The 13,481-nt window shown below is 52.8% G+C and overlaps 1 protein-coding gene across 4 annotated transcripts in view; it reads left to right on the forward strand.

The window, feature by feature from the left end:
* BCL2L13 (BCL2 like 13) overlaps window positions 1-12,074 on the forward strand; it is a 47,849-nt gene extending 35,775 nt beyond the window's left edge. For all 4 annotated transcript variants that reach the window (XM_068970048.1, XM_068970049.1, XM_068970050.1 and 1 more), the window contains 2 exons: window positions 926-1,069; window positions 10,000-12,074. In XM_068970048.1, coding sequence (XP_068826149.1) covers window positions 926-1,069; window positions 10,000-10,716 — 861 coding nt within the window. In that variant the 3' untranslated portion in view covers window positions 10,717-12,074. The remainder of the gene's footprint in view (window positions 1-925; window positions 1,070-9,999) is intronic.
* The last annotated feature ends 1,407 nt before the right edge of the window (window positions 12,075-13,481 follow it).

Below are 13,481 nucleotides of genomic sequence, written 5' to 3' on the forward strand. Positions count from 1 at the left end.
ATGTTGTAGTCAGAAGGGTTTCAGGCAGATGGTTAACTGAAAGTACTTAGTTCTCTTCAGTATGCAGGGGGTTTTGGGGAAGGAAAGGCGCTCTAGTTAGTCTCTGTCATAAATTTTAATGACTTTTTATTTATTTTTTTTCTTGCGATTCGATTCTTACATGATAGTATACATGTTTCAATGCCATTCTCCCAAATGGGGGAGACTTTTTAATGACTGTTTAATATTGAGCCATAAGGTTATTAGGAGTGATACTGACAACTCTGGGTTTTGGTGACTTGTGTAACATGGTTCATGACTTTGAAAGTGTTGTGTTCAATTAGGTAATAAAAGGACAAGGACAGCGTGCACCACGTACAAAAGACGCACGCGTGAAAGTGCGTTCCCACCATGTCACCACTGCTCTCGTCCTGGGCTGCCACTGTCGGCAGTCTCTTAGGTATTTTCCAGAAATACCGTAGGGTTCTACAGTGTTCACACAGACGGCACCACCATGGCACATACCCTGCTTTATCTTTTTTCACTGAAAATGAATCTTGGCAGCTGGGCAGTGCACCGTCTAATTCATTTTAACAGCTTCTTGATATTTTTCTGGATGACCAGAATTTGGCAGAGCCTGTTGGGTCATTTCCAGTCTTCAGCTGTTATAATGCCTCAGTGGATTTCCTGTACATATGTGATCACACATACACATGCGTGTGCACACACACGGAGGCCTGGTTGTTGTCATATAATAACATTTCTACCACCCTGTGGTATAAAATGTACATGCGGTTTTCTCCAAAATTCAAGTTGAGGTCACTGTTTATTATAATAAAAAGGGAATTCCACAGTGATGCACCAAAATGTGTTTTCTAGTAGTTGAACATGTAGAATGACCTGCAAGAATTTCAGTTTGTTTTACTCCCTCATCTTTGTGTTGAAGATTTTGGTGCCTCTGATTTTGCTGCGACAAATGCTTCTGGAGCTGACGAAACGCGGCCAGGAGCCGCTGGGCGCGCTGCTGCAGTTCGGCGTGACCTTCCTGGAGGACCACGCGGCCGAGTACATCATTCAGCAGGGCGGCTGGGTACGTGCCTGCCAGTTGCTGTTGCGGTTATTCTAAATGTTTTCTTTAAGAAAAAAAAATTAAGTTTTTTCATGGTTGTTTTTAACAGCCTAGGTTAAATTCATTAGTATTATCATTCAGTATTCATATTGTGATTGAATGGCAATCAGTGGAAAGGCTATTCATGCAGTTTAATTTAATCTACTAAGATTTTGCAATACTTCTGAGTGCATATGTGGTATTTTTAAGTGTTTATGAAACACTTCATACTAGCACAGAGCACAGAAATAACTAAGGAGTGAGCAATAGTGAATGAGCACCTGGGCATTTACCGTCCCAGTGGAAGGGACAGCTAGCACTCGGGGTCTCCTCGTTGCCCCTGGATTTGCACATACAGGGGCAGCCCCTGTTCCGAACTGTAGCTTCAATACGCATGTATCCCCATAGATTGTATTATTTTGTTTGGACTTTATGTAAATAGTGTCATATGTATTCCTCTGTAACTTGCTTTTTTCATTCACTGTTACATTCTTGAGATTCACCTAGGTCATTGTTTCTCAACTTTTTCTTCATTACCACCCTCCCGAGGATCCTGTTTAGACACTTTTATCCTTACTATCTCCCTCCTCCCCGTGAGAAATTTTCAAGGTGCAGATCCAAGTCTGCCTGTGCCGAGGCGAGACCTTTGTCACGGCTATGATTCTCCCATCTCCACACCGGTTTTCACCCTCGATGGATCCCCTTTGCGAATGCGTGATCTGAGTCCACGAGTTGGTGGCGTTTGGTTTTTTAAATATGTCACAGTGTATCGGTAGTTTATTCCTTTTTGCTGTTGGACGCATTGCTGTTTGGAACACTGTCAGACACGTGTGCAGGAGTGCCTCTGGCCTTTCGCCTGGGGAGGAATTTTTAGCTGCAGGAGTGTAGTCATGTTCTGCGTTGCAAGACAATGCCCGACTGTTTCCACAGTATTTCCCAACTTTTGCTCTGTCAGCAGCTTGTGAGAATTTTTTTAATGTGAGAATTTTTGTTGTTCTGTGTCTTCCGTAACACTTACTATTGTCAGGCTTACTAATTTTAAAAATTATTTATTAAAATAAGATTATTTATTAAAATAAAATAAAATAAGTTATAAATTTACAAGTTACAAAGGTAAAGCAATCCCACATCCCCTTCCCCGCGTTTCCCACATGTTAGCATCTTACATAACTACAGCTCCTTTGTCAAACTGATTTTTCCATATTGATTTTCTGTCCAGCACATGTGCTCAGGTATCTTATAGATTCTGACTATCTCTGGGTTCCTTTGGGTTTTCTACATAGAAAATCACAGCATGTGTGAATAATGTCAGGTTTTTTTTTTTCCTTTGAGTGTCTTTTTTAAAAACAAGGTGCTGTGCTAATCAGGACCTCCAATGCAGTATTAACAGCATTGGTGTTAATCCAGCCTTGTCCTTTTCCTGATATTAATGTGAGTGCCTTTAGCATGTCACCATTTAGTTGTATGAGTCTCCATGAGTGAGGTCTGTCTGTAACTTTCCTTGTTGTGTTTCAGTTTTAAGGCTTCATAAAAGAATTGCAGTTGGGAAGAACGTCTCCTTTTTCCCCCTGTGCTCTGGAACAGTTTGTGTGGGATTCAGGTTATCTGTACCTTGCTTCCCATGATGTCCTTCACAGCCACCTGGCATTCTCTCTGGGGAAGGTCTCTGTTCTTCTTGTCGGTCTCCGGTCGCTCCCTCGGGTCTCTGGCTGAGTCAGGTCTGCGTTGCCGGGTCTTGTTGCAGGCGTGTGCGGTCACCCATGCGGGCACACAGACTCTCGCTCCCACGCTGGGGCTCGCTTGCTCCGTGGCAGTGTGGGGTCTTAGTTCCCCAGCCGGGGTTCAGACCCACATCCCCTGCAGCGCAAGGCGGCCTCAACCGCTGGACCACCAGGGACGTCCCTTACACTGCTTACTTTATAACAAGAGTTTTCTTGTGCAGAATTCTGAGTATACATGAAACCAGAGAAGTGCATGTACTTAGCCCCACCACTTAGTCCTGATAGCCATTAACTCGTTGCCAGTCACGCTTCAGTCGTCGCCTAATCACCTCCCGTCTTAATATTATTTTGAAGCAAAATCCAGACATCCTGTAATTTTCTCTGCAAAGATTTCACTGTGTATCTCTAAATATAAAGGTTCTTTTTAAATTGTATGTTATAATACCATTATTGCATCACACAAAAAAATAATTCCTTCGTATCATCAGATAACCTTTTAGCATTCAAAGTGTCTAACAGGCTGACAAGGGAATGAGGTTAGTAAAATGCTTCTCGGAGTTTGAATGTAACACTGGATTTGACCTTACTGGAACTTGGACCGTCAAAGTAGATGGTGGGTCAGGTCGGTCAGGTCATGCTGACAGTGGTCTTGGGTTCAGAGAGACTTTTGTGACAAGACCCTCCTCTCTTTACCAGGAGCTTTCCTGTCCCTGGGTGGGTGCTTTAGGAACATCCCCAGTGTAGATGCCCAGCCCCAAAGCAGACACCAGTAGGGAAGAGGGGAGACACCTTGAGAGATTCTGCAGAGGTGGTGCCCCCTTTTTCCACGGCTCCCTCTCCCTCCTTTGTAAAGATGTGAGTGTTCAGGCGCCTTGGATGGAGCTCCTTGGGTAGGGGTGGGTGATGTTGGATCAGATACTGTCGGCACGTGTCTTCAGAGCCTCGCCTTCCCTCCCTCCTTGTACGGCCTCCCCTTGTGGGAGTGGGGGCCCTGCGGGCGTGGTATTCACGGCAGACACAGTCGCTGCTATCTCCTTGGGGGCAGGGCTGTCACAGTGGCAGCCGCCTCTCCTGCCACTGCCTCCAGGAGAGGCCTCCCCGCATCCCTGCCCTCCCTGTGACTGTTGTGGACAGAGGCAGGATGGCCTGCTCCAGCCTCGGCTTCCCAGTGCCCTCCTGTTGTCGTCGCTGCTGCCCGTGGGTGGCTTCCCCAGGGACCTTCCTAGCCTGGATGGTGCTCTGTGATGGAGGAGGAGGAGCGTAGAGGGGGCATTGTTTATTCCCTTCTCAGTGTTCTGTTTCTGTATGATGGAGTGCCTCAAACTTTGGTGGTAATTATAATTTGTTATAAAGTGTTTTATTCAACTAAAATCTGTACACTTAAAATAGAGCAGTATGTATGAGTAACTAGTTTGTTAATATTTGAGTGTTTTCCTTTCTAAATGTGAGTGCCCAATCTGTACTTCACACTGTTACATTTGAGCACCCTGTGTTTTTGTATTTAAAACCAAGAGCATGCTTTTCTGGCTAATTGGTGAAAATGCATCCTCTGACAGTGTCAGCACGCATCTCCTTCCAGGCACTTTGTGTGCAACACGCATTGACAGGTCTTAACAACACTGGCCTGGAGAGGGCTCGCTGGCCACGTGGTGGTGCATGTCTGTTACGTAAGGTCTGTCATATGACTTCCCCGGCTGTGTCTGTCTTCAGCAGCCTGAACGTGAGCTCCTGAAGTGGAGCTGGCTTCTCGAACCTGCAGGAGAGGCGGTGAGGGAGGCAGTGACTTGGGGTGAGTGGGGTGGCCTTGTGTGGTGAGCTGTAGTCAGTGGGGTGGCCCTGTGTGGTGAGCTGTAGTTGGTGGGGTCGCCCTGTGTAGTGAGTTGTAAGGCAGGTGTTGGCCTTAGAGATTTGCAGAAAGAAAAGTGAGTCTTCGTTGTCTGAATTATAGAAAGAAATGGCTGGGATAAATGTCTTTGGAGGTCTGCAGGGAGTTTTCCTTGTCCTGCTTCTGCTGCTGCTGAGTCGCTTCAGTCGTGTCCGACTCTGTGCGACCCCATAGACGGCAGCCCACCAGGCTCCACCGCCCCTGGGGTTCTCCAGGCAAGAACACTGGAGTGGGTCGCCATTTCCTTCTCCAACGCATGAAAGTGAAAAGGGAAAGTGAAGTCGCTCAGTCGTGTCTGACTCTTGCGACCCCAGGGACTGCAGCCTACCAGGCTCCTCCGTCCATGGGATTTTCCAGGCAAGAGTACTGTAATGGGGTGCCATTGCCTTCTCCTTTGCTTGTCCTAGGTCTTGTTTTGTGAATATTTTGTCTTCAAGTGTTTTTTTTCCCCCATTGTACTGTGTTTGAGATGATTTTCCATTGTACTGAATTGAGAGGTTTTTAGAACAGAGTCGGATACGACTGAAGCAACTTAGCAGCAGCAGCAGCAGAACAGTTTTAGGTTTATGGAAATGTTTACCAGAAGGTGCAGAGATTTCACATTAACTCCCTGCCTCCACACATGCGAGCCCCCCGTTGGCAGCCCGGGCCAGATGGAGCCTCCATTACACTTGTCGAGAGGCACGCCAGCATCCCCCAGAGCCCACAGTTTACATTAGAGTCCAGACCTCTTGGTGATGCTGGCTGTGCATTATATGGGTCGGGATGAATTTATAGTGACGTGTCCGACCAGTACTGGTTTCATTGCTCTAGAAATCCTCTGGGCCTCCCCTGTTTGTCCCTCCCTCTCTCTGAACTCTGGCAACCACTGACCTTTTAATTGTCTCCGAAATTTTGCTTTTTTTCTAGAAGATCATAGAGTTGGGAGACATAAAGTACATAGCCTTTTCAGATTGGCTTCTTTCACTTAGTAATATGCATCTGAGTTTCCTCCTTTCCTCGTTAGCACCGAGTACTTGCCAAGTGCATGTGGGACCTTTGTTCTCTGACCAGGGATTGAAACCACGTCCCCTGCACTGGAAGCATAATCTTAAACACTGGACCACCTGGGAGGTCCCAGGCTCATTTTTGAAACTGGTTGTTGGTTTTATTAATGTTGAATTTTAAGAGTTCTTTGTGTTATTTGGGGTAACAGCCTCTTATTGGATGTGTCTTTTGCAAGTGTTTTCTCCCAGTCTGTGCCTTTTCTTCTCTTTCTCTCAGAATTCTCTCTTCAGTGGTCTAGCTCTCCATTCACTTCTCTCGTTGATTGTGCCTTCTGTCTAAGAAGTCATCACCAGGCCCACAAGCTTTTAGCTTTTCTCCGGTGGCATCTTCTAAGAGTTTTGCATCTTACATTTAGATCTAGGATCCGCACCTGCTCCCACGCGCACCACATGGCTTGTGGGATCTTAGTCCTGACGCCAGGATCGAACCCAGGCACTCAGCCGTGAAAGTGCAGAGTCCTAACCACTGGACCACCAGGGAATTCCCTGTGATCCATTTTGAGTAAAGCTTTTTAAAGGTGAGCCTGTGTGCCCAGGTTCAGTTTTTTAAAAGAGATGTTTTACTTTTTTTTTTTTTTTTTAAAGTTTTGACTGTGCCATGAGGTAGGTGGGCCTTAGTTTCCTGACTGGGGATCAAACCCTTGCCCTTCGCTTTGGAAGCAGAGGGTCTTAGCCACTGGACCACGAGGGAAGCCCCCAGAAGCAGCCTGAGGATAACTGCTGCGTCCCTGCCATGTCTGGTCCTGGCGTGTGTGTGTGTGCTCTTTTTGCTGTGCCTTGTCACTTTTTCTGGATAGCCAGGCTTGCTGTCCCGGATAGAAGGAACTGCGTCCGGAGGTCTGGGTGATGTGCTGAGGCATCAGGAGGAGATGTGTTTGCAGGCCTGTGAATAGGTCTTCGCAGGTGAGCGAGCCTGTGGGCTCCCCCGCCCCTGAACTTGACAGGAGTTTCTCTTTCTCCCTCCTCCCTAGACGGCACGGATGGCCAGGATGGGTCAGTGCTGGGTATCTCCCTCCTCTGGGGTCAGGCGGTGGTTAACTGGTTTCCCCTGCCAGCAGAGCTTGTCAGGGGGAGCGAGGTGCTCGGCTGCTTCAGAGGGGCTCCTGTGCCCTCGCCCGCCCAGAGCAGGGGTCCAGGGCGACTCCCAGAACCATGGGGCCTTCCTCTGGCAGCCCCCGTCCCCCCATGCAGCCCGCCTGGCCTCCTCCAGCCCCAGGGCGGCCCTTGGCCCTGTGCCATCTCCTCTCTTCTCTCACAGTCCTTGAGATTTCTAGTGGTTGAGCTTTTTTTTTACCGTGTCTGACCGAATGTAGAGGAGCAGGCGTCTGTTTTACCTTCTGGGTGATAAGGGTTGGGGTGACAGGTGGGCTGAGTCCCTGAGTGAGCTCCCTGGGAGGGTGGTCTTGCGAGTCTGCCCAGCGTCCTCAGTGGATCAGCTCATCGGCATCTGTGACCCTGCATGTGAAACGCTGCTTGAGGTGGCACAACGGTTTGCAGGTTGTGTGATCCGAAGTGGAACGGACGCAAACGTGGTCGAGTGCTGCCGCAGCCCCGAGGTGCTTCTCGGGATGACTCCAGTCCGCTTTCACTTGTGCCCACCTCTTCCGCGGCAGACCCGTTAGATATTCCAGTTTCTTCTCTACCTCCCTTCTTACTGGAAGAATTTCCTGAACATACCTTCTGTATTTGCTTGACGGAAACACCAAGAATAGCGTTTTCTGGTTGCTTCTTGCCGTCAACTCAGGAAAAGCACCAGTGTGGGAAGCGGGGGCTTGGACCCCACAGGCGAGCCGCCTGGCCAGAGCCAGTCCCGGCCGTGGACTTCAGGCCGGGTGTGCACCCTCCTCGGTGCTTCCGCTTCCTTATTTTGACGGCAAAATGAATTAAGTCCGGTCTTCAGAAGGACACCGATGCCCAATTCTCACAGCAGCTGAGGGGCCTTGGGCGAGTTCCTACTTCTTGGGCGCCGTCTGTTTAAACAGAACATAGTTCTCTGTTAAACTCTCGTTGGTCCCAATTAATTATATATTTTTGAGCCCTTTAATTTGTTCCTCTCTGTTTTTGTGTCAGTGGGACTGAAGATACAGCTGCTCCCAGTGATACAAGCGCTTTGTGCCGACAGTGCCTGAAGCCGGTGGTGCGCTGCCCTCTGGTGCCTTCTCTCTGAGACAGCCTGCTGGTCCGTTAGCGACAGTGACTGTCGCGGGGCTGGAGTCGGTGGTGCGCTGCGTGTGGGTGACGGCTCCCCCTGCTGCCCTCTGGTGCCTTCTGAGACAGCCCGCTCTCCGTTAGTGACAGTGACTGTCGCAGGAGAGGCCTCCGGTTGAGATTCTTGCTTTAGCTGACCAGAAGCAAAAGCTTCAGTGATCATCTATTCTTTCTTTAAAACTTCTTACATAAAGCATAAAATTTTTGGTGAATCATCATTAAAATGTCACGACCCACATGCAGAAATAAATCGTAGGGTAGAGTCCGTGACAGCAGGGAAAGTGCGGCTGAGCCTGACTGGTGTGGAGCCCCTCGCTCTCGCCGAGCTGTGGCAGCCCTGCTGATAGTGCTGTGTGGTGAAGAAGTCTTCTAGATACAGGACAGAAGGGTCTTAACTCTCAGCTTTGAGTTATTAAAAATGAAGAGAAAAGTAACTTTGTATTAAATGCTGTCTTGGTTTAACGTTTCCCTCATTTCATCATAATGGAACTTCTGAGATTTCCATTTCGCTTGTTTGGGCTTCGATGGGCTTCGAGCCTTAAATAAAACAGTACCAAAGGGTGGCTTTCCTGGTGGTCCAGTGGTTAGGGCGCCATGCATCCACTGCAGCGGGTGCAGGCTCAGCCCCTGGTCGGGGAGCTGAGATCCCACGTGCCCAGTGGCCAGAAACAAAAATTAGCAAAAGTCTCCTTTCTGAGGATTAAAATTTTTACCTTTTTTGTTATGGTTCCTTTGTTTTGCTTTTGCTTTTTAAACCAACTCTTGGGCTTCCCTAGTAGCTCAGTTGGTAAAGAATCTGCCTGCAATGCGAGAGACCCGGGTTCGATCCCCTGGAGAAGGAAATAGCAGCCCACTCCAGTATTCTTGGCTGGAGAATTCCATGGACAGAGAAGCCTGGCGGGCTACAGTCCATAGGGTCACAAAGCGTTGGACATGACTGTGTGACTTTCACTTTTTTCACTTTTTTTGCTGTGAGAGGTTCTCTTTTCAGCCCTTGCTGGGAGTGCCCTTCTGGGAGCACGCTGACTCTCAGGGCCTCTGGAGTCAGCTTGAACAGCTTTCGTGAGGTGCTCCCAGCGCAGTGGAGCCATGCCTCCTGTGACTGCAGAACCAGGGGTGCACAGAGCATCAGCAGATGTGACTCTAAGGACAAGGACGCGGGGAGTTGACCATATCTGACCGAAAAGTGTCTGGTCTTGGCTGGAGAACAGATTATTCTCCTTGAAAGAGTGGGAACCAGTGTGCTCAGAGACGCTCTGCAGCCTCTCGTCACCATCCGTGGTGTCATCCACAGCGAGACCTCCCGTCCATCTCCAACACGACTGCCTGGTCCCCACGTGTTCCCTGCCTCAGGGCTGCCAGTGTCACGTGAAATGCGTGACTCGTCTTCATGTCTAGACGGTCAATTTGTTAAGAACCAAAATTGAGTCTGTTCTTCCCTGTGACTGGAGCTCGTGGCCACGGCCACGCTGCCTCTCTGTGGCTCCTACCAGTGAAAGGGCGGGAGGCCTGTGCCGCCCATGGTGCGGCTCCATCTGTGACCAAGCGCTCCCTTGCAGCGGAGTTCAGGCCGTGGCTCTGAGCCCTCTGTCCACTGCCAGCCCCTCCCTGGTCACTCCAGGCTTGTTAGTCCCCTGGTCTGGGTTTCTGGGCCTCTGCTGGGCCAGGCCCCCACTCACCCTTGCCTCCCCAGCTGCTGCCAAGACACATTCTCCTGGTCTGCTGAGCCAGTGGTGAGCCTGCATCACGAGCTGCCTGCCTTGCTGCTTCCCTCTGCTGGGCCGTGTTATTTACTCTGTTAAATACGTGTGAAGTCGAATAGGATATGCATCAGCTTTCTGCTGATGCAGCTTTGAGGACATGCTTCGAGAACCGTCTTGTTGGAAACTCCTCCTCTGTGTTGGTCTGCAGGCGAGCCCGTTCAGTCCAGAAACGCCATCATTTCACATGGCGTGTGTGTTCCTCAGGCTCAGCTTGGGAGGGAGTTTTCCCAGTTGGTGTTCGTGGAGGTTGCTTTAGTGCCCTTGTGCTGACCGCCTGCTTCTCTTCTAGGGCACCGTCTTTAACCTGGAGTCAGAGGAGGAGTGCCCCGCGGGCGCCGCCGAGGACAGCAACGACATCTACATTCTGCCCAGCGACAGCTCCACGCACGTCAGCCCCCCAGAGTCGCCCACCACGGCCACGGCCTCCTGGCAGGCTGAGAGCTTGCCCGTGTCGCTGTCCGCCAGCCAGAGCTGGCACACAGAGAGCCTGCCGGTGTCCCTGGGCCCTGAGTCCTGGCAGCAGGTCACAGTGGACCCCGAGGAGGTCAAGAGCTTGGATAGCAACGGGGCCGCAGAGAAGAGCGAGAACAACTCCTCCAACTCCGACATCGTGCACGTGGAGCGGGAGGAGATCCCCGAGGGCGTGGGGGAGGCGGCCGCGCCGGCCCCTGCCCTGATGGCGGCCGTCCCCAGGGCCAGTCCCACGACATCCCTGTTCGTGGAGCTCGGTGAAGAGGAGGCAGAAGCAGCCCCAGCAGAAGCTTCTGAACCGGAGCGGGAGAGGGTCCTGCCACCCAAGTCGCCAGCGGAGCCCCCCGCAGCCCCGCTGAGTCGGGAGGAGGCCACTGGGGGGCAGGGGGCGCTCAGGGTAGGGCCCCGCCCAGGCGACCTCAAGAAGGCTGGCCCGCTGCCCGAGGGCAAGTCCCTCCTGCTCTTGGGAGGGGCGGCCGCCATGGCCATCCTAGCAGTGGCGGTCGGGTTGGCACTGGCTCTGCGGAAGAAATAGGTTTTCCTCCTCGGGGTCCACCGTGACCTGCTGCCAGGACTCGGGGCCCAGGAGAAGGAAGACGAGGAGGAAGGTTTTAGTGGTCTTGACTGAATCCGAATGGGCAGCAGCTGGTTGGACATCCGCAGGACGCTCTGGGTGAGGGGCTGGGTCAGCAGGGCAGGGGCGGCCTGCCTGTCGGGGCTTGAGGTAGAGGCTACGCACGCCGTCTGCTGGGCGGTCCCTGGCCTGGGTTCCTGTGAGATTCAGGTCTAGGATGTAAAGTGCTTCCAAAGCTTGTCTGTGGCATCTGGGCCACCTGGGCTGTGAGCGCCTGTGCCCCCGAGGGTGCGTAACCTCCCCTGTTGGCCCCCGTAGCACCTTCCCCTTTGGTGACAGCACCCCCCGATGTTGCCAAACATCCCTAGGGTAACACGTCCCGTGAGAGCCTCAGAGGCAGAGGGTTCTCGTGGCCACATGGGGGGCCAGGCAGGAGGGCTTGGCTGTGGGCCCCTCGGCTGCGGACACGCTCCGGCCTGGAGCCTCCCCTCTGCCAGGAGCGTGCGCTTTGCGACCCCTCCTCCGGGCTCCTCTGTTCTTCCCGTTGGTCCCGCAGCCCAAGTGCTCTGCGGTCTCCGCCGCCTCTCAGGTACTGCCCTGCCCTCCCCGCCCAGGTCCCTGCCGGCCCGTGGAGAGGCTTGCCCAATGCTTCCCTCGGCTCCCCTCATAAAGATGCTGCCTGTAGTCTTTTAAAAAGTAAATATAAGACGAGACCCAGGCCCTGCCCGTGACTGGGCAAGTTGTCTCGTGCAGAAGCAGGAGGGTAGCCTGGCTGACCTCCTGAGGTGGCTTCCAGTCCCTCTGTGGGTGGCCGCCTGGCGGGGGGTGTCTCCAGCAGTCACTGTCTGTGGCCTGGGTTAGCCTGGGTTCTGGCCGCAGACTCCTCACTGGTCACACGGCCCCTCTTTGTCTGCTGCTTGTACTAAGAGCTCCCATGCTGGGCTCCAGCCCAGGGGACAGACTCTTCTTTAGCACAGTCTCCTAAGTACCATTGAAGTTAAAAAGCAGGAGGGAGGCCACCCCTGAGGCTCCTGCTTGTCCTTCAGAGTCCAGCAGGAGGCTCACGCAGAGTTCGTCGCGGCCCAGATGCCAGAGCGATGGCCACGGTGGCTGTGGTCGGTGTGTGCCCGGGGACACAGCATAGCCCCATGCGCCGCCTGCGCCCCACGTGGCGGGTGGCAGGGGGACTGCGTCTCTCCTCCCGAGGTCGAGTCACTAACAGGACCGTGCCTGAGACGGGTCATCTCAGAGTTACCTTAGTCGATGTAACAGGTTACTTTTTAGATCTGAAATTTGTAATAAAATTACATTACCTATCTTCATCACCAAAACTTGATGTTTTAAATGCGCTTTATTGTTTTTATTTTTTGAAGTGAAATCTTCCTAAAGCAGTACTGTTTACAGGCTGACCAGAAAGGCCGGGAGCATGTGTGTGTGCAAGTGCGTGTGTGCGTGCACTGCCCCAGGCGTGCGCCTGTGGCTCCTGGGGAGGGAGGTGCTGAGCTCTGCACCTGGACCGCGGAGCCGGAGAGCGGGCGGGGCTCGTATTGTGGAGCTTGTCTTCCTCCTCCCGAGTGGTCTGCCGCATCGGCCTCATCCTTTCCCTTTTATGACGTTTTCCTTCCAGCGTTTACATTTTTAAACTCTGGATCCTCAAACCCACTGGCTGAAGGTGCTGAAGCTCCGATGGGAGCCGGGCTGCTTCTGAGCCGTGGGCGGGGGTGGGGTCTGTGCTGTGGAGGCTGGAGTCTGGGGTCCACCGTTGCTTCTGAGCCGTGGGCGGGGTGGGGGTCTGTGCTGCGGAGGCTGGAGTCTGGGGTCCACCTCCTCCACAGCAGGAGTGAGGCGGGGCCGGGCGTAGTGCTCAGTGGTGACCCAGGTGGCTCCGCCTTCGAGAGGGGCTTTCTCTGTGCCAAGCCCTTGCTGGTTCTGGTTGTTGGGTCTGCGGCACTCTGCTATTGAAGGTCGTGACTTCTGATCACTTGGCGAAAGCCACTCAAGGTTTCCACCAGAATTAAAGAATGCTGGTTTATGTTCTCTGTGGTAAATGGTAACAGTCTGGGCCCGCAAAAGCCCAGTTGGTCCCAGGGTGCGTCCGGAGTCAGCACCGCCGCCTGTCTGGTGTCAGACGCGGCACTGGTGTGTCCTGCGGGGCCCTCCCAGTGCACGGGGCACGCACTCGCGGGAGACTGCGCGGTCAGAGCGCGTGCTGACACCTCCTCGCCCACTGAGCCTGGAGGGGCTGGGTCCTTGGCCAGCACCAGAGGGACAGACAGCTCAGTTTTCCCGGGCCTCCTGTTTCTCTCCTGGTGTCTTAGTTGTCCATTTCCTTCAGACTAAAAGGGCTTCTTTGCCTCCTTGACGGAGGTCGGCGTGTGGATTCTGCCCCTCACCCCTCCACAGTGCTGAGGTGAGAGGCGGCCCCTTTTGTGCCTGAGCCCCTCTGCTCTCCCCTCACCTGCGTCTGTGCCCGGCGTCGGGGGAGGCGCAGAGCTCGGCTCTGGGAAGAGCATGCTCTGCTGGAAGCAGCGTCGGGAGAACGCACGGGAGGCGAAGTTCAGGACTGAAGCGCGGGCGCAGCTGGTGAACTTGCCAAGGAGAAAGTGGCTCCAGGGCTGTGACCCCAGAGGCAGCTCAGCCCTGCGCGCTGGGTCCTCAGCAGCCCCCGTGCACAGCAAGCCCGCCTCCAGACTTGCAGCGACTGAGCGTCGTTTTCTGTAACCATC

Source organism: Capricornis sumatraensis, chromosome 4 (assembly GCF_032405125.1).
Source record: "Capricornis sumatraensis isolate serow.1 chromosome 4, serow.2, whole genome shotgun sequence".
NCBI classification, from domain to species: domain Eukaryota; kingdom Metazoa; phylum Chordata; class Mammalia; order Artiodactyla; family Bovidae; genus Capricornis; species Capricornis sumatraensis.